This window comes from Anomaloglossus baeobatrachus, chromosome 5 (assembly GCF_048569485.1).
Source record: "Anomaloglossus baeobatrachus isolate aAnoBae1 chromosome 5, aAnoBae1.hap1, whole genome shotgun sequence".
NCBI classification, from domain to species: Eukaryota; Metazoa; Chordata; class Amphibia; order Anura; family Aromobatidae; genus Anomaloglossus; species Anomaloglossus baeobatrachus.
The window spans coordinates 387,500,537-387,522,672 of record NC_134357.1 but is presented as its reverse complement, the minus strand read 5'-3'; the positions used below and the strand labels follow the sequence as shown (position 1 = coordinate 387,522,672).

At 51.1% G+C, this 22,136-nt stretch overlaps 1 protein-coding gene across 1 annotated transcript in view; it reads right to left on the bottom strand.

Annotated features, from left to right (window-relative positions):
* MLLT6 (MLLT6, PHD finger containing) overlaps window positions 1-22,136 on the bottom strand; it is a 124,926-nt gene that overhangs the window by 83,192 nt on the left and 19,598 nt on the right. Inside the window, exons 3-5 of the mRNA XM_075350101.1 lie at window positions 18,646-18,700; window positions 17,784-17,893; window positions 17,573-17,676 (exon numbers count right to left, since the gene is read on the bottom strand). Of these exons, the coding sequence (XP_075206216.1) occupies window positions 17,573-17,676; window positions 17,784-17,893; window positions 18,646-18,700 (269 nt within the window). The remainder of the gene's footprint in view (window positions 1-17,572; window positions 17,677-17,783; window positions 17,894-18,645; window positions 18,701-22,136) is intronic.

Genomic DNA, 22,136 nt, shown 5'->3' with positions numbered 1-22,136 from the left:
CCGCCGTGACCACAGCCCTGGATGGGGGCAGAAAGGATTTTCCCTTCGACAAGAAGTGGGAAGAAGCCACCACTGAAGGGAGGCCTTGGCTGCCCGAGAAAGGGAAACGTTCCTGTCGAGGGACGTCGACTTCCTGTCCCATTTGCGGAGAATGTCCCATTGAAGTGGACGCAAATGAAACTGCGCAAACGGAACTGCCTCCATTGCTGCCACCAACTTCCCTAGGAAGTGCATGAGGCGCCTCAAAGGGTGTGACTGGGCTCGAAGGAGCGATTGCACCCCTGTCTGTAGTGAACGCTGTTTGTCCAGCGGAAGCTTCACTATCGCTGAGAGAGTAGGAAACTCCATCCGAGATATGCCAGTGATTGGGCCGGTGTCAATTTTGACTTTGGGAAATTGAGGATCCACCCGAATCTCTGGAGAGTCTCCAGAGCAATGTTCAGGCTGTGTTGGCATGCCACCCGAGAGGGGGCCTTGACCAGCAGATTGTCTAAGTAAGGGATCACCGAGTGTCCCTGAGAGTGTAGGACTGCTACCACCATTGGCATGACCTTGGTGAAGACCCGTGGGGCTGTCGCCAGGCCGAAAGTTAGTGCCACGAATTGAAGGTGTTCGTCCCCTATGGCGAATCGCAGGAAGCGCTGATGCTCTGGTGCAATCGGCACGTGGAGATAGGCATCCCTGATGTCGATTGATGCTAGGAAGTCTCCTTGGGCCATCAAGGCGATGGCAAAGCGGAGAGATTCCTTCCGGAACCGTCAGGTTCTCTGTCCGTTGAGCAGAGTGAAGTCCAGAACGGGGCGGAGTGATCCGTCCTATCTGGTACCACGAACAAGCTGGAGTAAAAAGCCGCGACTACGTTCTTGAAGGGGAACGAGGATCGCAACTCCTCCTGCCTCGGGGGACGGAGATGCTCTGAAGAAACGAGTCGGAGGACGAGAACTGAGCTCTATCCTGTGACCGTAAGACAGAATGTCTCCTTCATCGGTCTTGGACATGTGAGGACCACTCCCCTGACCTGGACCGCCATGCAGAAGAGGTTCTCTGGCTCTTCTGTGGCCCGTTGGACGATGAGGAATTGGACCTAGCTGAGGGTGCTGAGGTCCCTTTGGTTTGGGCTGGGTAGGCACGAGTCCTTGCGGACTGCCACCAGAGAGGCGGATGCTACCGCTGTGCGGCTGGCCGAATCCAGGACAGCATGCACGGCGGAGGATGAAAATACCACCGCCTGAGACGTCAAAGACGCTAATTGCGGAGCAGAGTATGACCGCATTAATCTCAGACAGATCAGCTGAGATAGCCTGGAGTGCCCACCCCTGCAAAGGCTGGGGCAACGGACGCGCCTATGGCTTCATAGATGGATCTCATTAGGAGTTCTATCTGTCTGTCCTTGTCATTCTTGAGCGTGGAACCGTCAGCCACTGCTACTACTGATCTAGCCGCCACTCAAGGGACTGGAGGGCACCTTGTGACACTGAGGCCAACCCTTAACAACGTCAGAGGGGAAGGGACAACGTGTGTTATAAGGCGTTCAGTAAAACGCTTGTCCGGGAAGGTGTGCTTCTGGACAGCATCTGTGAAGCCTTGAGAGCCACTTCCGGACAGAGTCCTGGGTTGCGACCTCCGCCCCATCCTCTAGAGAGTCCTCAAGCTGAGACCCTTGATGAAGTCGGGGGAAGATTCTAAGCAAGGCTGCTTAGCCGGACTGGGACTGCGGTTCGTGCTGGAGTCCACCTGTAATAACTAGAGGCCACCCCAGGAGCACGCTTCGTTGCAGACCGATAGAGGCCTGGGGTGATCCCGCAGTGCCCGGGGCCTGTGTAAGGGGCCGGTCTGGACTGTAAACTCCTAGTCTCTTAGCAGACCATTTGTCCATAGCCTGAGCCATGGATAGTGACGAGCAATGCTCACAGTGTACAGTCGAACTGTGAAACTGCATACAAACATTTATATCCATATATACAGTTCAGCACTCTAGGGGGCCCAGCACCGAGAAGAAGCCCCCTGGCGTACCGACCCTGAAGCAGTATGTGCTGCTTAAAAACATGGCTGTCGGCGTATACAGTGGAGGGGGGAGCCGTGGGCGTAACCCCGAAAGTGCGGGAATCTGGTGCCCCGAGTGAAACGTGAGGGGGGCGGAGGACAGCCGAGTGTGCTCCAGCCCTTACTGTCAGCCTCCGACTGACCGTCCCGCCCTTCCCCCTGACTGGCAGGGCCGGGGCGGGAGTTTAAGGCGCTAGGCCGCAAAAGCCGGGAGCTAAAGTTACAAACCGCGGCCGGCAAGCAGGCGCGGTCGGCGCGGTAGTCGCCAAGTCTGAGGCCAAGGTGCTCTCTGCACCGTCCCCAAGGGGACACTGAGTACCTTGCGGGGATCAGCTCCGTAGCGTGATTAGTGAGGGGGGCGGAGGACAGCGAAGTGTGCTCCGGCCCTCACTGTCGGCGTCAGCCCGACTGTCCCGCCCTTCCCCCTGACTGGCAGGTCCGGGGGCGGGAGTTTAAGGCACTAGGCCGCGAAAGCCGGTTGCTAAAGTTAAACACCGCGGCCGGCCGGCAGGCGCGGTCGGCGCGGTAGTACCGTACCAACCCCGCAGTCGCTGCCAATCTGCCAAGGTGCTCCATGCACCGTCCCCAAGGGGACACTGAGTACCTCTGTGCCGTAGAGTGCTTAGTGAGGGGGACGGAGGACAGCAAGTGTGCTCCAGCTCTCACTGTCGGCGTTAGACCGACCGTCCCGCCCTTCCCCCTGACTGGCAGGGCCGGGGGCGGGAGTGAAAAGGCACTAGGCCGCAAAAGCCGGGGACTAAAGTTAAAAACCGCGGCCGGCAGGCAGGCGCGGTCGGCGCGGTAGTCCCGGCGTCATACGAATCACCTCAGGCGCTGCAGCGTCTGAGGCCAAGGTGCTCTAAGCACCGTCCCCAAGGGGACACAGAGTACCTGTAGATGCAGGGCCCTGTCCCTGATGATACTCCGTCTCCTGTCCGGCAGAATCCCACAGGGGCTGCGGAGGGAGGCCGGTCCCAGTGCCTGGATGACCGGATAGGATCCCACTTCACCCAGAGCCCATAAGGGATGGGGAAGGAAAACAGCATGTGGCTCCTGCCTGTGTACCCGCAATGGGTACCTCAACCTTAACAGCACCGCCGACACAGTGGGGTGAGAAGGGAGCATGCTGGGGGCCCTGTTATGGGCCCTCTTTTCTTCCATCCGATATAGTCAGCAGCTGCTGCTGACCAAATTGTGGAGCTTGCGTGGATGTGTGCCTCCTTCGCACAAAGCATAAAAACTGAGGAGCCCGTGATGCACGGGAGGGTGTATAGCAGAGGGGAGGGGTTTACACTTTTAAGTGTAATACTTTGTGTGGCCTCCGGAGGCAGTAGCTATACACCCAATTGTCTGGGTCTCCCAATGGAGCGACAAAGAAAGGTGGTTTTTGAAGAGCCCGTAGAACCATGTTGAGATCCCAGGGTTCCAGCGGACGCTTGTAAGGTGGGACTATGTGGCAAACTCCCTGCAGGAACGTGCGGACCTGCGGAAGCCTGGCTAGACGCTTTTGAAAAAACACGGAAAGCGCCAAGACTTGACCTTTGAGAGAGCCGAGAGACAAACCCTTGTCCAATCCCGATTGAAGGAAGGAAAGAAACCTGGGTAAGGCAAACGGCCAGGGGATAAACCCCCTCTCAGAGCACCAGGCTAAGAAGATCCTCCAAGTTCTGTGATAGATCTTGGCTGACGTTGGTTTCCTGGCCTGTCTCATAGTGGCAATGACATCTTGAGACAACCCTGAGGACGCTAAGAGCCAGGACTCAATGGCCACACAGTCAGGTTGAGGGCCGCAGAATTCAGATGGAAAAATGGCCCTTGAGATAGCAAGTCTGGTCGGTCTGGGAGCGCCCACGGTTGCCCCACCGTGAGATGCCACAGATCCGGGTACCACGACCGCCTCGGCCAATCTGGAGCGACGAGGATGGCGCGGCGGCAGTCGGACCTGATCTTGCGCAACACTCTGGGCAGCATTGCCAGAGGAGGGAATACATAAGGCAGTTGAAACTGCGACCAATCCTGAACTAAGGCGTCCGCCGCCAGAGCTCTGTGGTCCTGAGACCGTGCCATGAATGCCGGGACCTTGTTGTTGTGCCGAGACGCCATGAGATCGACGTCCGGCGTTCCCCAGCGGCAACAGATCTCTTGAAACACGTCCAGGTGGAGAGACCATTCCCCCGCGTCCATGCCCTGGCGACTGAGGAAGTCTGCTTCCCAGTTTTCTACGCCCGGAATGTGAACCGCGGAGATGGTGGAGGCTGTGGCCTCCGCCCACAGCAGAATCCGCCGGATTTCTTGGAAGGCTTGACGACTGCGAGTGCCGCCCTGGTGGTTGATGTACGCAACCGCCGTGGCGTTGTCCGACTGTATGCGGATCTGCCTGCCCTCGAGCCACCGATGGAACGCCTTGAGGGCTAGATACACTGCCCTTATCTCCAGAACATTGATCTGAAGGGAGGACTCTGTCGGAGTCCAGGTTCCCTGAGCCTTGTGGTGGAGAAAAACCGCTCCCCATCCTGACAGACTCGCGTCCGTCGTGACCACAGCCCAGGATGGGGGCAGAAAGGATTTTCCTTTCGACAGAGAAGTGGGGAGAAGCCACCACTGAAGCGAGGTCTTGGCTTCCAGAGACAGAGAGACGTTCCTGTCTAAGGACGTCGGCCTCTTGTCCCATTTGCGGAGAATGTCCCATTGGAGAGGACGCAGATGAAATTGCGCAAATGGAACTGCCTCCATTGCTGCCACCATCTTCCCCAGGAAGTGCATGAGGCGCCTCAAGGGGTGCGACTGGGCCCGAAGAAGGGATTGCACCCCTGTCTGCAGCGACCGCTGTTTGTCCAGCGGCAGCTTGACCATCGCTGACAGAGTATGAAACTCCATCCCGAGGTACGTCAGTGACTGGGTCGGAGACAATTTTGACTTTGGAAAATTGATGATCCACCCGAACCTCTGGAGAGTCTCCAGAGCAACGGTCAGACTGTGTTGACAAGCCACCCGTGAGGGTGCCTTGACTAGGAGATCGTCTAGGTAAGGGATCACCGAGTGGCCCTGAGAGTGTAGGATCGCTACGACGGATGCCATGACCTTGGTGAAGACCCGAGGGGCTGTCGCCAGGCCGAAAGGCAATGCCACAAACTGAAGGTGTTCGTCCCCGATGGCGAAACGCAGGAAGCGTTGATGCTCTTGAGCGATCGGCACATGGAGATAGGCATCTTTGATGTCGATTGATGCTAGGAAGTCTCCTTGGGACATCGAAGCGATGACAGATCGGAGGGATTCCATGCGAAACCGCCTGGTTGTCACATGTCTGTTGAGCAATTTGAGGTCCAAAACGGGACGGAATGAGCCGTCCTTTTTTGGCACCACGAACAGATTGGAGTAAAAACCGCGACCGCGTTCCTGAAGGGGAACGGGGATCACCACTCCTTCTGTTTTCAGAGTGTCCACCGCCTGAAAAAGCGCAACGGTCCGCTCGGGGGGCGGAGATGTTCTGAAAAAACGAGTCGGAGGACGAGAGCTGAACTCTATCCTGTAACCGTGAGACAGAATGTCTCTCACCCATCGGTCTTGGACATGTGGCCACCAGGCGTCGCAAAAGCGGGAGAGCCTGCCACCGACCGAGGATGCGGTTTGGGGCGGCCGAAAGTCATGAGGAGGCCGCCTTGGAGACGGTGCCTCCGGTGGTCTTTGGAGGACGTGACTTAGACCGCCATGCAGAAGAGTTCCTCTGGCTCTTCTGTGGCCTGTTGGACGAGGAGGGTTGGGATCTGGCTGAGGGCCGAAAGGACCGAAACCTCGCTTGAACTTTCCGTTGCTGAGGTCTGTTTGGTTTGGGTTGGGGTAAGGACGAGTCCTTTCCCTTGGATTGCTTAATAATTTCATCCAATCGCTCGCCAAACAGTCGGTCGCCAGAAAAAGGCAAACCGGTCAAGAACTTTTTGGAAGCAGAGTCTGCCTTCCATTCGCGTAGCCACATGGCTCTGCGGACTGCCACAGAATTGGCGGATGCTACCCCTGTACGGCTAGCCGAGTCCAGGACCGCATTCATGGCGTAGGATGCAAATACTGACGCCTGAGAAGTCAAAGATGTTACTTGTGGCGCAGCGGTACGGGTGACCGCATTAATCTCAGACAGACAAGCTGAGATAGCCTGGAGTGCCCACACAGCTGCAAAGGCTGGGGCAAAAGACGCGCCTATGGCTTCATAGATGGATTTCAGTAGGAGCTCTATCTGCCTGTCCGTGGCATCCTTGAGCGATGCACCGTCAGCCACTGCTACTACGGATCTAGCCGCCAGTCTAGAGACTGGAGGATCCACCTTGGGACACTGAGCCCAACCCTTAACCACGTCAGCGGGGAAGGGGTAACGTGTGTCATTAAGGCGTTTAGTAAATCGCTTGTCCGGGAAAGCCCTGTGCTTCTGGACAGCATCTCTAAAGTTAGAGTGATCGAAGAAAGCACTCCGGGTACGTTTAGGAAACCTAAACTGGTGTTTCTCCTGTTGTGAAGCCGCATCCTCTGTAGGCGGAGATGGGGGAGACAGATCTAGCACCTGGTTGATGGACGCTATAAGGTCATTTACTATGGCGTCCCCTTCAGGTGTATCCAGATTGAGAGCAACGTCAGGGTCAGAGTCCTGAGCTGCGACCTCCGCCTCCTCCTCTAGAGAATCCTCCAGCTGAGACCCCGAACTGCGTGATGAAGTCGGGGAAGATTCTAAGCGAGCCCGCTTAGCTGGTCTGGGACTGCGGTCCGTGCCGGAGTCCTGCACGTAATAACTAGAGGCCACACCAGGAACACGCTTAGTCGCAGACCGAGAGGTGCCTGGGGGTGATCCCGCAGTGCCCAGGGCCTGTGTAAGGGCCGGTCTGGACTGCAAAACCTCTAGAAACTTAGCAGACCATTTATCCATAGACTGAGTCATGGAATGAGAAAGTGACTCAGAGGGTTTGTCGGCTAAAACAGCAAACTCTGTCCCTGCCATCTGGACAGGGGAGGCCGGCGGTTCTACCTGGGCCGAGGGACCCCCTAGTGCCTCAGGCTCCGGCTGAGCGAGTGCCACAGGGGCCGAGCATTGCTCACAGTGAGGGTAGGTGGAACCTGCAGGTAACATAGCCGCACAAGAGGTACAGGTAGCAAAATAACCCTGTGCCTTGGCCCCCTTGCTCCTTGTGAACGACATGCTGTTGTCTCCCAGGAGCGTGATCACTGAGGGTATATAGCCACAAGTGAATAGTACAGCTGAACCGGAAAAAGTATACAAATATAATGTATCTATATTCAGTTCAGCACCCTAGGGGGACCAGCACCGGTAATCGGTGTGGCTTACCAACCGCTCCAGCGGTGTGTGGCCACCAGATTCCCTGCCTCGGGTCTCCCAGAGCTGCAGCCAGAAGTCCTCCACTGGCAGGATGTGTTAAAACATGGCTGTCGGCGTTCACAGGGGAGGAGGGAGCCGTGGGCGTAACTTACAAAAGTGCGGGAACTGGTGGCCCATAGGGATTAGTGAGGGGGGAGGAGGACAGCAATGTGTGCTCCAGCCCTCACTGTCGGCGTCAGACCGACCGTCCCGCCCTTGCCCCTGACTGGCAGGCCCGGGGGCGGGCGTTTAATGTACTAGGCCGCAAAAGCCGGGGACTAAAGTAAAAACCGCGGCCGGCAAGCAGGCACGGTCGGCGAAGTAGTCCCGGACAAAAATCCACACTGCAGGCGCTGCAGCGTCTGAGGCCCAGGTGCTCCATGCACCGTCCCAAAGGGGACACAGAGTACCTGTAGTTGCAGGGCCTTGTCCCTGACGATACTCAGTCTCCTGTCTGGCAGATACCACCAGGGGCTGCGGAGGGAGCCCGGTCCCAGTGCCTGGATGACCGGTTAGGATCCCACTTCACCCAGAGCCCCTAAGGGATGGGGAAGGAAAACGGCATGTGGCTCCTGCCTTTGTACCCGCAATGGGTACCTCAACCTTAACAACACCGCCGACTCAGTGGGGTGAGAAGGGAGCATGCCGGGGGCCCTTAGGGGCCCTCTTTTCTTCCATCCGAAATAGTCAGCAGCTGCTGCTGACTAAAATGTGGAGGATTGTGTGCATGTGTGCCTCCTTCAACACAAAGCAAAAAACTGATGGGCCCATGATGCACGGGAGGGTGTATAGGCAGAGGGGAGGGGTTACACTTTTTAAAGTGTAATACTTTGTGTGGCCTCCGGAGGCAGTAGCTATACACCCAATTGTCTGGGTCTCCCAATGGAGCGACAAAGAAATACGGAAAGCGCCGATACTTGTCCCTTGAGAGAGCCGAGAGACAAACCCTTGTCCATTCCGGATTGAAGGAATGAAAGAAAAGTGGGTAAGGCAAAGGGCCAGGGAGTACAACCCTTATCAGAGCACCAGGATAAGAAGATCCTCCAAGACCTGTGATAGATCTTGGCGGACGTTGGCTTCCTGGCCTGTCTCATAGTGGCGATGACATCCTGAGATAACCCTGAGGACGCCAGGAGCCAGGACTCAATGGCCACACAGTCAGGTTGAGGGCCGCAGAATTCAGATGGAAAAATGGCCCTTGAGATAGCAAGTCTGGGCGGTCTGGGAGCGCCCACGGTTGACCCACCGTGAGATGTCACAGATCCGGGTACCACGACCGCCTCGGCCAATCTGGAGCGACGAGAATGGCGCGACGACAGTCGGACCTGAGTTTGCGCAGCACTCTGGGCAGCATCGCCAGAGGAGGAAATACATAGGGCAGTCGAAACTGCGACCAATCCTGAACTAATGCGTCCGCCGCCAGAGCTCTGTGATCTTGAGACCGGGCCATGAATGCCGGGACTTTGTTGTTGTGCCGTGACGCCATGAGATCGACGTCCGGCGTTCCCCAGCGGCGACAGATCTCTCGAAACACGTCTGGGTGAAGAGACCATTCCCCCGCGTCCATGCCCTGTCGGCTGAGAAAATTGCTTCCCAGTTTTCTACGCCCGGGATGTGAACTGCGGAGATGGTGGAAGCTCTGGCTTCCACCCACTGCAGAATTCGTCGGACTTCCTGGAAGGCTTGACGACTGCGAGTGCCGCCTTGGTGGTTGATGTATGCGACGGCCGTGGCGTTGTCCGACTGGATCCGGATCTGCCTGCCCTCCAGCCACCGATGAAAGACCAATAGGGCTAGATACACTGCCCTTATCTCCAGAATATTGATCTGAAGGGATGACTCTATCGGAGTCCAGGTTCCCCGAGCCCTGTGGTGGAGAAAAACCGCCCCCCACCCTGACAGGCTCGCGTCCGTCGTGACCACAGCCCAGGTGGGGGGTAGGAAGGATTTTCCCCGCGACAGAGAGTTGGGAAGGAGCCACCACTGAAGTGACGTCTTGGTTGCAAGGGAAAGAGAGACGTTTCTGTCAAGTGAAGTCGACCTCCTGTCCCCTTTACGTAGAATGTCCCACTGGAGTGGCCGCAGATGGAATTGCGCGAAGGGCACTGCCTCCATCGCTGCCACCATCTTCCCCAGGAAGTGCATGAGGCGCCTCAAGGGGTGTGACTGACCCCGAAGAAGAGATTGCACCCCTGCCTGCAGAGAAGGCTGTTTGTCCAGCGGTAGCATGACTACCGCTGACTGTGTATGAAACTCCATCCCGAGGTAAGTCAGTGATTGGGTCGGTGTCAACTTGGATTTTGGGAAGTTGATGATCCACCCGAACTGCTGGAGAGTCGTCAGAGCGACTGTAAGGCTGTGTTGACACGCCACCCGAGAAGGGGCCCTGACTAGGAGATCGTCTAGGTAGGGAATCACCGAGTGGCCCTGAGAGTGTAGGACCGCCACGACGGATGCCATGACTTTGGTGAAAACCCGTGGGGCTGTCGCCAGGCCGAAAGGCAATGCCACGAACTGAAGGTGGTCGTCCCCGATGGCGAAGCGCAAAAAGCGTTCGGGTGCGATCGGCACATGGAGATAAGCATCCTTGATGTCGATCGATGCTAGGAAGTCTCCTTGTGACATCGAAGCGATGACAGAGCGGAGAGATTCCATCCGAAACCGTCTGGTGCTCACATGTCTGTTGAGTAGTTTGAGGTCCAGAACGGGACGGAACGAGCCGTCCTTCTTTGGCACCACAAACAAGTTGGAGTAAAAGCCGCGACCATGTTCCTGGAGGGGAACAGGGATCACAACTCCTACTGTCTTCAGAGCGTTCACCGCCTGAAAAAGTGCATCGGCTCGCTTAAGAACCTCTTGGAAGCCGAGTCTGCCTTCCATTCACGCAGCCACATGGCCCTGCGGACTGCCACAGAGTTAGCGGATGCCACCGCTGTACGGCTAGCAGAGTCTAAAACTGCGTTCATGGCGTAGGAAGAAAAAGCTGACGCCTGAGAAGTCAAAGACGCAACCTGCGGAGCAGAATGACGTGTAACCGCATTAATCTCAGCCAGACAAGCTGAGATAGCTTGTAGTGCCCACACGGCTGCAAAGGCCGGGGCAAAAGACGCGCCCGTGGCTTCATAGATGGATTTCACCAGGAGCTCTATCTGCCTGTCAGTGGCATCCTTTAGCGATGATCCATCTGCAACCGATACCACAGATCTAGCCGCCAATCTAGAGACTGGGGGATCCACCTTGGGACATTGAGCCCAACCCTTAACAACGTCAGAAGGGAAGGGGTAACGTGTGTCAGTAAGGCGCTTAGTAAAGCGCTTGTCCGGAACCGCTCTGGGCTTCTGGACAGCATCTCTGAAGTTAGAGTGATCGAAAAACGCACTCCGTGTACGTTTAACTGGTGTTTCTCCTGCTGAGAAGTCGACTCCTCTACAGGTGGCGGCGGGGGAGAGATATCTAACACCTGGTTGATGGACGAGATAAGATCATTTACTATGGCGTCCCCTTCAGGTGTATCAAGATTGAGGGCAACGTCAGTGTCAGAGCCCTGAGCAGCGACGTCCGCCTCGTCCTCCAGAGAGTCCTCCCGCTGGGAACCCGAGCAGCGTGAAGAAGTTGGGGAAGATTCCCAGCGGGCCCGCTTAGCCGGTCTGGGACTGTGGTTCGGGCCGGAGTCCTCCACGTGAGACCTAGGGCCCCCCCTGGGAACGTGCTGCGTCGCGGGCAGAGAGGGGCCTGGAGGTGAAGATCCAACAGGGCCCGGGGCCTGTGTAGGGACCGGTCTGGACTGCAAAGCTTCAAGCAGCTTGGCAGACGATTTGTCCATAGACTGAGCCATGGATTGTGAGAGTGACTCAGAGAGTTTTTCAGCAAAAACTGTAAACTCTGTCCCTGCCGCCTGGACAGGGGGAGCAAGGGGTTCTACCTGAGCCGAGGGGCCCACTAGTGACCGAGGCTCCGGTTGCGGAAGCAAAACAGGGGTTGAGCATTGCTCACAGTGAGGGTAGGTGGAACCCGCAGGTAACTTAGCCGCACAAGAGGTACAGGTGGCAAAATAAACCTGTGCCTTGGCACCCTTGCTCCTTGTGGACGACATGCTGTTGTCTCCTAGGAGAGTGATCACTGAGGGTATATGGGAAGGGTATACAGCCCGACCGAACAGAGGTATATAAATATATATAGTATCTATTCCGGCACCCTAAGGGGACCAGCACCGGGTGACCGGTGTGGCTTACCGACCGCTAAAAAGCGGAGTGTGTGTCCTCCAGATTCCCTGCCTTAGGTCTCCCAGCGTTGCAGAGCTCTTTCCAGGAAATCCTCCACAGGCAGAATGCCAAAGAAATGGCTGCCGGAGCTCTCAGGGGAGGAGTGGAGCCGTGGGCGGCGTTAGAAAAGTGCGGGAATCTGGAGTCCCCACAGTGATCAGTGAGGGGGGAAGGAAACATACAGGATGCTCCGGCCCTCACAGCCGACGTCAGGTCGGCAGTCCCGCCCTTATCCCTGATAGACAGGCCCGGGGGCGGGAGTTTTGCTACTAGGCCGCAATTGAAGCCGGGGACTAAATTTAATACCGCGGCCGACAAACAGGCGCGGTCGGCGCGGAAGTCCGCCGGCCGTCACAAATAAGCAGCTGCTGCAGCGTCCGGGATGAAGGCACTCCATGCACATCCCCCATGGGGATACAGAGTACCTTAGTGATGCAGGGCCCGGTCCCTGAGGATAAATAAACTCCTGTCCGACAGATTCCCACAGGGGCTGCGGAGGGAGCACGGTCCCAGTGACTGGATGACCGCTCAGGATCCCACTTCTCCCAGAGCCGCTAAGGGATGGTGAAGGAGACGGCATGAGGCTCCTGCCTTTGTACCCACAATGGGTACCTCAACCTTAACAGCACCGCTGACTTAGTGGGGTGAGAAGGGAACATGTCGGGGGCCCCGTGGGGGCCCACTTTTCTTCCAACCGATATAACTAAAATGAGATTATGAGTGGATGTGTGCCTCCTTCCACACAAAGCATAAAACTGAGGAGCCCGTGATCCACGGGAGGGTGTATAGGCAGAGGGGAGGGGTTACACTTTTTAAAGTGTAATACTTTGTGTGGCCTCCGGAGGCAGAAGCTATACACCCAATTGTCTGGGTCTCCCAATGGAGCGACAAAGAAAAACACAATATATGGCCCAGTTTGGACATACATGTTCATGCAATGGTTTTCCTTGTTCTTTTTGGAATGTGCACAATATAAATTCAAAGGGCAGAAAACCCACGGAGGCACACATATGGAAGCAAAGGGGGAAGGAAACACATGATAGGAAACAGAATGCGTGTTTAGGCCCTGTGCGCACTTGCCGGTTTTTGCCACGGATTTCCTGCGGTTTTGCTGCATGTTATGTTCATAACATCTCTGCAGTGATCCACCAGCAAAACCTATGGGAAAGAAAAATGCTGTGCACACTATGCGGATTTTGACAGCTGCATGTTTTGCTGCGGGATTCCCGCAGCAAAAACAATTGCATGTTACTTCTTTTCCGCACGTCGCTGCGGGATTTCACTCCATTGACTGCCATGTAATCGTGAAATCCCGCAGGGAATAACGCAGGTAGCAAATTCTGTGCGGTTCATTGCGTCTTCTTGCGTTATTTCACGGTTTACCTGCGGTAATGTTCATCGCTGCCCTGCTGTTTGCAGGGAAGTGATGTCATTATGACAGGAAGAGGAAGCAGAGCAGAGAGTAAACACACACACACACATCACAGACACAGACATAGAATACACACACATCACACTCAGACATATAGAATACACATAGAAAGCAAACGGACATATAGAAAAAAAAACACGTGCGCTCCGCCGTATTTTTACCTTCCAGCCGAGGTAAGCACACAGCGGCGGCCCGGTATTCTCAGGCTGGGGAGGGCGAGGGGCAGGGTTAATGCCCCCCCCCCCCTCCCGCAGCCGAGAATATCAGCCCGCAGCTGCCCCAGGACTGTCGCTTCCATTATGCGGCAGTACCGGAGTGTCCCCGGCTCTTCCAGATGCCGTGATGCGGTGGCAATCCAGGTAAGAATGAGTTAAATGACAGCGGATCGCCGCCATTTAAGTCCAGGCTTGATCATGGCAGCGTCTATGTGACAGCCGACATGATCAACCCGTAAGTAAAGTAAAAAAACACACACCGAAAAATCCTTTATTTTTAAATAAAACACAAAAAAGCCCCTGATTCACCCCTTTATTAACCCCCCCCCCCGAAACACACAGCTCCGGCGTAATCCACGTCCTCCGATGCTGGCATCCAGACGCGACTGACACTGCTGAATGCAGCCTCACAGCGAGACAGCAGAGGTAACCACAGGGCATTTTCCCACGGCCGGTAATGTGAACACACACTACCGCTAGGGAGAAATGCAGCGTGTGCTCACAGGGACTATCTATCCTTCTATCTATTCTCCTATCTATTCTTCTGTCTATTTATCTGTATGCTATCTCAGAAGGAAATTACTTTTTTTTTTTTTCAATGTGCTTTATTGCATTGAATGCATTAAAGCACATGTACCAACCCGCATGCGGCAAAACCGTGGCAATACCGAGAACAATACCGCGGTAAAACCGCGGCAAACCGCATGCGGTTTTCGGGTGCAGTTTGCCGCGTTTTTTTACCGCGGGTGCGGTAATCTTTCAGACCCTGCGGAATTTTCTTAAGAAAATTCCATTTTCCAGTGCGCACAGGGCCTAAACCTTACATTCCTCAAAGTACCCACCTTTCCTTCTGATGGCAGGTTTACACCCCTCTTGCATTCTCTCAAGCATCTTCATCAGGTAGTCACTTGGAATGGCTTCCAATGAACAGGTATGTAAAGAATTCATTTATGGAATCCTTGTCCTTCAGAAAGTAGGAGTGTTTTGCAGAGGTAGTGTTGGTACACAGTTCCATACAGTGCAGAGCCCTATTCCATAAACTGTTCTAAGCCAGAATATGGCAAGAATCCCTCAATTTAGCAAAGGGAAACAATAGTCCATCATTACTTTAAGATATAAAGGTCAGTCAATCTGGAAAAATTCTTGAACCGCCAAGGTAGCCTCTCAAGTGCCGTCATGAGAACCAACAACAGCTATGATAAAACTGGCTCTCATGTGTACTACCCCAGGAAAGTAAGGCCAAGAATTACCTCTGCTGCAGAGGATAAGTTAATCAGATTTTTGATACCACCTGCCAACTCTTTAAAGGAACTGTGTACCAACACTACCTCTGCAAAACACTCCTACTTTCTGAAGGACAAGGACACTGTTCTTTCCTGGTTCTCTTCCTATCTTTCTGGCCGCTCGTTCAGTGTATCATTTGCTGGCTCCACATCTTCTCCTCTCCCTCTCACTGTTGGGGTCCCTCAAGGTTCAGTCCTTGGCCCTCTTCTGTTCTCCCTCTACACTGCCCCAATTGGACAGACCATCAACAGATTTGGCTTTCAGTACCATCTTTATGCTGTTGACACACAGCTATACAACTCATCCCCTGAGCTCACCCCCGCTGTACTACAGAACACAAGTGACTGCCTGACTGCAGTTTGCAACACCATGTCTGCTCTCTATCTGAAACTTAACCTTTCCAAAACTGAACTTCTGCTTTTCCCTCCATCTCCCAACCTTCCTAAACCTGGCATCTCCCTCTCTGTGTGTGGCACAACGATAAGTCCTAGGCCGCAAGCCCGCTGCCTGGGGGTTATACTTGACACTGATCTCTCCTTCACCTCCTATATACAATCTCTTGCACGCACCTGCCGCTTGCACCTCAAGAACATCGCTAGAATCCACCCCTTTCTCACAATGGAAATGACAAAAACACTCACCGTGGCCCTGATCCACTCTCGCCTTGACTACTGTAACTCTCTATTAATTGGTCTCCCCCTAACTAGACTCTCCCCTCTACAGTCCATCCTTAATGCAGCAGCCAGGGTCACCTACCTGGCCAACCGCTACTCGGATGCCTCTGCTCTGTGCCAGTCATTGCACTGGCTGCCCATATATCACAGGATCCAATTCAAACTGCTTGTTCTCACCCACAAAGCTCTCCACAGTGCAGCACCCTCCTACATCTCCACCCTCCTCTCTGTCTATCCTCCCACCCGTTCTCTACGCTCTGCAAATGACTTTCGACTAACATCCACACTAATTCGAACCTCCCACTCCCGAATCCAAGACTTCTTCCGAGCTGCACCAAACCTCTGGAACGCTCTACCCCAAGAAGTTAGGACAAATCACAACTTACTCAGCTTCAGACGCTCCCTAAAAACGCATCTTTTTAGGGTGGCCTATCACACTCCCTAGCCAAACTAATTTCACCTAATCCCTCTACAACTTCTCATAACATAACCCCACGTCAAACTCCATGGCACCCAAATGCATCTCAAGGCTCTGGCCAACTGGTCCAGGAAGCCATCATCTATCCCCCATGAGCTGGCTGGATTGTCATTTTAAATAAACACTTGTACCTTGCCCCTCCCCCCCATCTAATTGTAGATTATAAGCTCTCACGAGCAGGGTTGCCATTTTTCCTTTTAAATATTGTATCCTCTATAATTGTTACTTGTTTGTATATGTTTATGTATATGTTCCTCCTGAATTGTAAAGCGCTGCGGAATATGTTGGCGCTATAGAAGATTATTATTATTATTATTATTATTATTATTATTAAAGGAGATGGAAGAAAAGGGTTAATCCGCGTTTGCCAGAGGAAGATCACTGAAGATCGATGGGGATTAAAATCAGATGTTTTAATCCCCATCAATCTTCAGTGATCTTCCTCTAGCAGCACGGACTAACCCTTTTCTTCCATCTTCTTCAATGCTATCCTCCTGGATTCTGCAGCAGCCATCCCTATCACATGGATTTGGTGGTTGAGTCTATTACACAACCACACCAGGTTAGTGTACATTACACTACCACACCAGGTTAGTGTACCCATTTAAATTCTTTCTAGTATCACCAGATAAGACACCATTTGCGCCCCCTCCTTCCTTGTCATTAAAGTTTTCTACGAACTGCCATCTCTTTGTGAGATGCAAATAATGTGTAGTGGATAGTTCTACATGTTTAGTGACCTTAGTGAAGCACAGAGAAGGAGGTTTGATGGCACTTTTGACACCCTTAATGATATACTCCAAATTGAAGGCACAATTAACCATTTTGCATGACATGCCAACACATCTGGTTTGCACCCGAAACACACCTCCAGGCTATTTAAGACCTATGGGAACAAAAGGTTGAGGGATGAGGGATTGAATGCAGTGTTACATAACATGGCCTCTACAATCACCCAAACTCAACCCAATTGAGATGATTTGGAAAGATGTGGACAACAAAGTGAAGGCAAAGCAGCCAAAAAGTGCTCAGCACCTCTGGGAACTCCTTCAAGACTGTTGGAAAGCCAATATAGGTAACTACCATTGAAGCAGCTTAAGAGAATGGCAAAGCTCATCAAAGTAAAAGGGGGTACTTTGAGGAGTCTAGCGTTTAACATAAATTCTGGTTCGTTTCACAAGTTTAAGTCTTTGTTTCCATATGTGTTTCTTCATGGTATTCCCATCTCATAAAGTGATGACAAATTCTTATGATAAGCCATATCTTTATGACTGGTGGTGCAGAACTGTATTCCATTCACTTTTCTTCCCTGTATAGCAGTGCTTCTCACCACCCGACTGTGCAGGGCGCTGCAGCGAATGGCTCATATCTGAGCTAAATCCATGTTCTACCCCTCTAAAGCATACATTATAGGGGTATTCCCATCTCCAAGATCCTAGCCCAATATGTAGTAGGTGTAATATTAAAAAATATATTAGCAAATACCTTCAATTAGAAATGTAGTATAGTTCTTATGATTAGCTACATCACTTACATCATGTGAAGGGCATTGCAGCTTAAGTATCCATGGTTACAACCACTCATATAGTTATAGTTAGTTGGTTGCTCATGGTCGTAACCATGGATACGTAAGCTACTGCAATGCCCTGCACATTTCTAATTGGAGGTATTTGCTAATATTATTATTACACCTACACCTACTACATATTGGGATAGAATCTTGGAAATGGGAATACCCCTTTAAGCCGCACAACAATAATTAAAACGCAGTTTATGAAAAAAACCTGTAGGTTTGTACTAGGTTCATATTGATAAGATAAACTCTCACCATGTCACATGGAATGCTTGTCGACAACCATGTCTGTTACAGGTCATACAGGCCCCAGATGCAGCCCTGCTTTCTCGTCCTTGGTCTTCACATATATAACAAGTCTATTGAAGGAAGCAGAATGAGACTGGAAGAAAGAATGGAGGCAAATAGCTGGCAAAACACATACCACTGACATTCTAGAAGTTAAAGGGTCCCAAAAGCCAATTACCTTGTTGAAGCGATCATGTGGCACATACTGCAGGACTATAGGCTCCATTGTCAGCACATTTGCAAACTGAACCTCTGGGATATATAATGCACACACCACATGTGCCCAGCCTAGGGAGAGCATTGACAAAAATGAAAAAGGTGAGATTATCAATTTGTGAGGCCAAGCAGTCATCTCTGTTCTGTCAAGTCCATTAATAATGCCCCATACTGTCCATGGCTTGCTATAAACAGAATTATAGCTGATGATTTTAAAGGGATTGTCTGGTGAAAACAAGTTAATTTGACCGCTGGGGCCTGCATTGACCAGCAGCACTTTTCTTCCAGTTATAATGGAGCAATAGTGTGCATACTTGACCATCGCTCCATTCGTTCCCTATGGGACTGCCGAGTGCTGCACTCGCCTTTATCTGGCAGCACCATGGAGAATGAATAAAGCATCTGAACTGCCACACCATTTTTTAAAAGGGGATAAAAACTCTCAGTTCTGCAGATTGATGTGGGTCTTAGTAAATGGACCCCCCAGCAATGAGTGTAAGTTATCACCGATCACTAAGATTGGTAATAACTTGCTTTCTTGTACAGTCCCTTTAAAAGCCGTTCAATAGTTATCAGTAATCATACTGTTAATAAATCGTTTTGACCTACGGGAATCTGCTTCATCAGTGGAAACATGTTTCACCCACACTTGAAAAAACTTTTTTTTTCTTGAGTGAGAAAAATGGCGCTAAGCATAGGCACAATATTTCCCAAGAAAATGTTGGTTTGTGTATGACCCTGTCTCTTCTCCGGTTTCTTCCCCAAAATAAAACAAAGCAATCATATGAGAAGGGGGAAATCTCTACATCTACAGTGAACTTTACCTCCATTGTCTGTTCTCTTCAGCGCCCCTTCTTTATGCGGGCAAAGATCACATCTCTGGGAAGAAGAATGATAGCATGGTCAATTGCACAAATGTTAGAAGTACAATACATCTATAGACATGTTATTACAAAATTCTGGGGCTGCCATGCAGCAGCTTGTGTTTGCTGTGCTATACACAGAATATAGGTTACCATAAGGGTAGTCTGTATTCTGCTAAGGCTATGTGTGCACGCTGCGTTTTTTTGCCGCTTCGTTTTTGGCCGCTAAAAACGCACCCGCGGCAAAAATGTGCAAAAAAAAGTACTGGTAAAAACGCATGCGTTTTTACCGCATTTCGGTGCTTTTTTGGCTGCGTTTTTGATCACTGCATTTTCCTGCGTTTTTGCAATGCATTGCATGGGGAAAAAACGCAGAAAAACGCAGGAAAGAATTGACATGTCATTTTTATTTATTTATTTTTTTTAAAGCTCAAAAACGCAGCTTAAAAAAAAAAAAAAGTTGTGTGCGGACAGCAAAAATGAAAACTCATAGACTTTGCTGGGGAAGCAAAATCATGTAGTTTTGAGCCCAAAAACACTTGAAAAACGCTCAAAAACGCCGCGAAAAACACACTGTGCGCACATAGCCTAATAGTTTGTGCTGGGTAAGGGGGGTGGGGGGGAGAGTATCTGAATTCCCTGCAGTGCTAGAAGCTTCTCATTATTCTACATACCAATTTCATCCCCTAATACTTTCTATTTAATAACGCTACATATTCCTTTTATTGGAAATCTGACATTTTTGTATGAGATGTGTATTCCAATAAGGCCTCTCTTAAGATTATATTACCTAGTTTTCTATGGAGTCAGAACCACACCTCCTTTCTTGTCATCTCTATGATAGTAAATATCGTTATCAACCCTGGTCTACTAAGAAATATACATTTACAGCACATTGGTTATCAAAGGTCAGCAGATTGTTTCAGCTTTGGCAGAATCCAAGGTTAAAATCCCCATAACGTTTAGACATATTAGAAGTATTCTATGGGATATAATGCTCACCTGTCCGCTGCCAGGACGCATGCATGATCGGCAGGTAACTTGCACATGTCTATTCTATCAGTGTAGGACAGGTGCGGAATACCTTCAGGGAATTGTGCGTTTCGCAGGTACCAATAATCATGAGGACATCGACCCAACTCAAATCCCAATACAGAAGTTATCTGAATACTAGAAAACCCCTTTAAGAAGCCCAAAAAACTTCAAATAGCTGTTGGCAATTGTTCAGCCCTAAAATGCAAGTGTTTCCACTGGTGAGAAGCAAACAAGAACCAGACACCTGAAGAGTGGTTGAACAAGAGGATCAAGTGTCGCTGGATAGACAAGAGGCCACCAGAAACACAAGAGTGTAGGACTTGTCCTCCCTAAATATGCAGGCTCAGCCAACATTGTTGGAATGTTTATGGACATCTTTAGATGGAATTCACACAAAATTTACAGCGAATATTAACCTGTCCCATAAATCTGTGCGTGCTTCTCATTTAGATGGCTAAAATGTCTGCAAAAAATCTTTATGCGTGTGAATATTCCTTTGCGGCCACTAATTATTAAGAATGGTATTTGATACTCAAGTATAAAAAAAAAAAAAAAAAAAAGGGACCTGAATGGCACATTTGAGGCGGACTGAAAATTCTTAAAATATGCTGTATATTTGTGCCAAAATGTTTGCATTTCTTAGTTTTCATTTTCATCTAATATAGGTAAAACGTGGTGGCCTCACCTACCTGAATGTGGCCATGTGTTAACTTGTGACATGTGTGGTGTAAAAGGCTAATTTACCTTTTCTGTAGTGTACGACTTGGTCAAATTGTGAAGTTTTTATGACGATACTGTAAACTAAGTAATAAATGTGGCCCCTTAGCTGGGGATGAAAGTTGAGAGCACAGGTTGGCCTTAGGTTGGTGAAGTTGGCGCACATCTGTCTAACCAACACACGCTTTCAAAAGCTGGCCAGGGACAGAGTGTCTGTCATGGTCATCTCCCTGCTGTTTTGAGTCCAGTGACAGACTTAGGACAGGCACCTCCCATCTCCATCTTGACTCCTTATTTAAACAAAGTTTCCTTTCCTTTGGCGTCTCATGAGTTAATTTCAGGTTGTGTTGCCAGCAGCTCTGAGCAGTCGCTACTTTGGGTCCATGCCCATTTAGGTTAAATACTGGAGGCTTCCTAGCAGACCTTCAAACTGTTAGAATCATTTTTACTTTGGCCAGCCTGGTGGAAGGAACTGCTGAGGTTTGGTGTTGTGTATCCTTCTGTTTATTCCAACCGTCTGTCTTTTCTTTCCCTCCTTGTTATTAGTATAGTGGCGAGTCTAGTGTACTCGTCGGTCTACTCGCTATACAGGGTGAGTATAGGGCCAGCTGAGGAACCCAGGTATCCTGCTCGCCGACAGGTTGAAAGAACCTGTACAGGGACGTAAGGGAGCTCAGGAGTCAGCTTGAGGCGAGTGCAGGAACTGCCCCCTCACCTCTCTTCCTAGTGGCAGGGACCTCCGTTATATCGTGACGCCAGTCTTTCCCATTTTTTTTGTAGCGTGTCAAACGACCATTGGTTTGATCGCGTGTGTTAGGCGTTATATGGACATTTTCTACTCTGTGCGTGACAGTGTATCAGCTGACTAGTCCGATGCTTCTCTCTGACCTGCTCCAGTTGGCAAACTGGTCAAGCTGTGTCTGTACATGGGGAAAGACCTATCAGTTATGGGGATTAGAGCAAGGAGAAGTAGCTGGCTAGGGACCACATCAGACTAGTCAGCCAAGACACAAAGCGCCCGATTCATGCCAGTCTTGATGAAGAAATGTGCTGGAGTCAGACAAAGAGGCCTCACCACAGATTCTCCTCTAATCTCTGCTGCAGTAAGATTTGTAGCTTAGTGAGCTCTGCTGCTAGTTACGAATGTGACAACTGGTGGTCGCCAAGCCGCGTTCCAGCACCGCCCTTTTTTTTTTTTAATTGGGCGAAAATTGTGTGAGAATGCTAAAGTCTCAAAATGTTAGCCCAGCCTTGACTTGCACCAAAGTTAGGTGACTTTTCAAAGCTTTTTACACCAGAATACTAGTGTAAAAGCTTTGATGAATCAGGCCCATATAGTTCCTGGCTTTTCAAAGCATGTTAATTCTGATTTGCTGCAGCATTTCACAGTAGAACATGCCTGGCTCTGATTCATGCTGTTCGTGCTTTGGGCAGCATGAATCTAATGACAGGTTCCCTTTAAATCAAGCTATGACCTTTGATTTACTAAACTCCATCCATGTAAATTCCACTAGTGTGTTACGCGAGATACACAACAGGAAGTTCAAAGTCCTCACCTAACAATAAAGATTTGTTCCGGAGCAGCTATAAAGAATACCAATAATGAGAATGGCTACAGCTTAGTTCTGATCTGTGGCGGAGGCTTCTTTTGCCACTTCGATTGTACATTTACTAACATTCTACACAGCATGCAGTGCCTT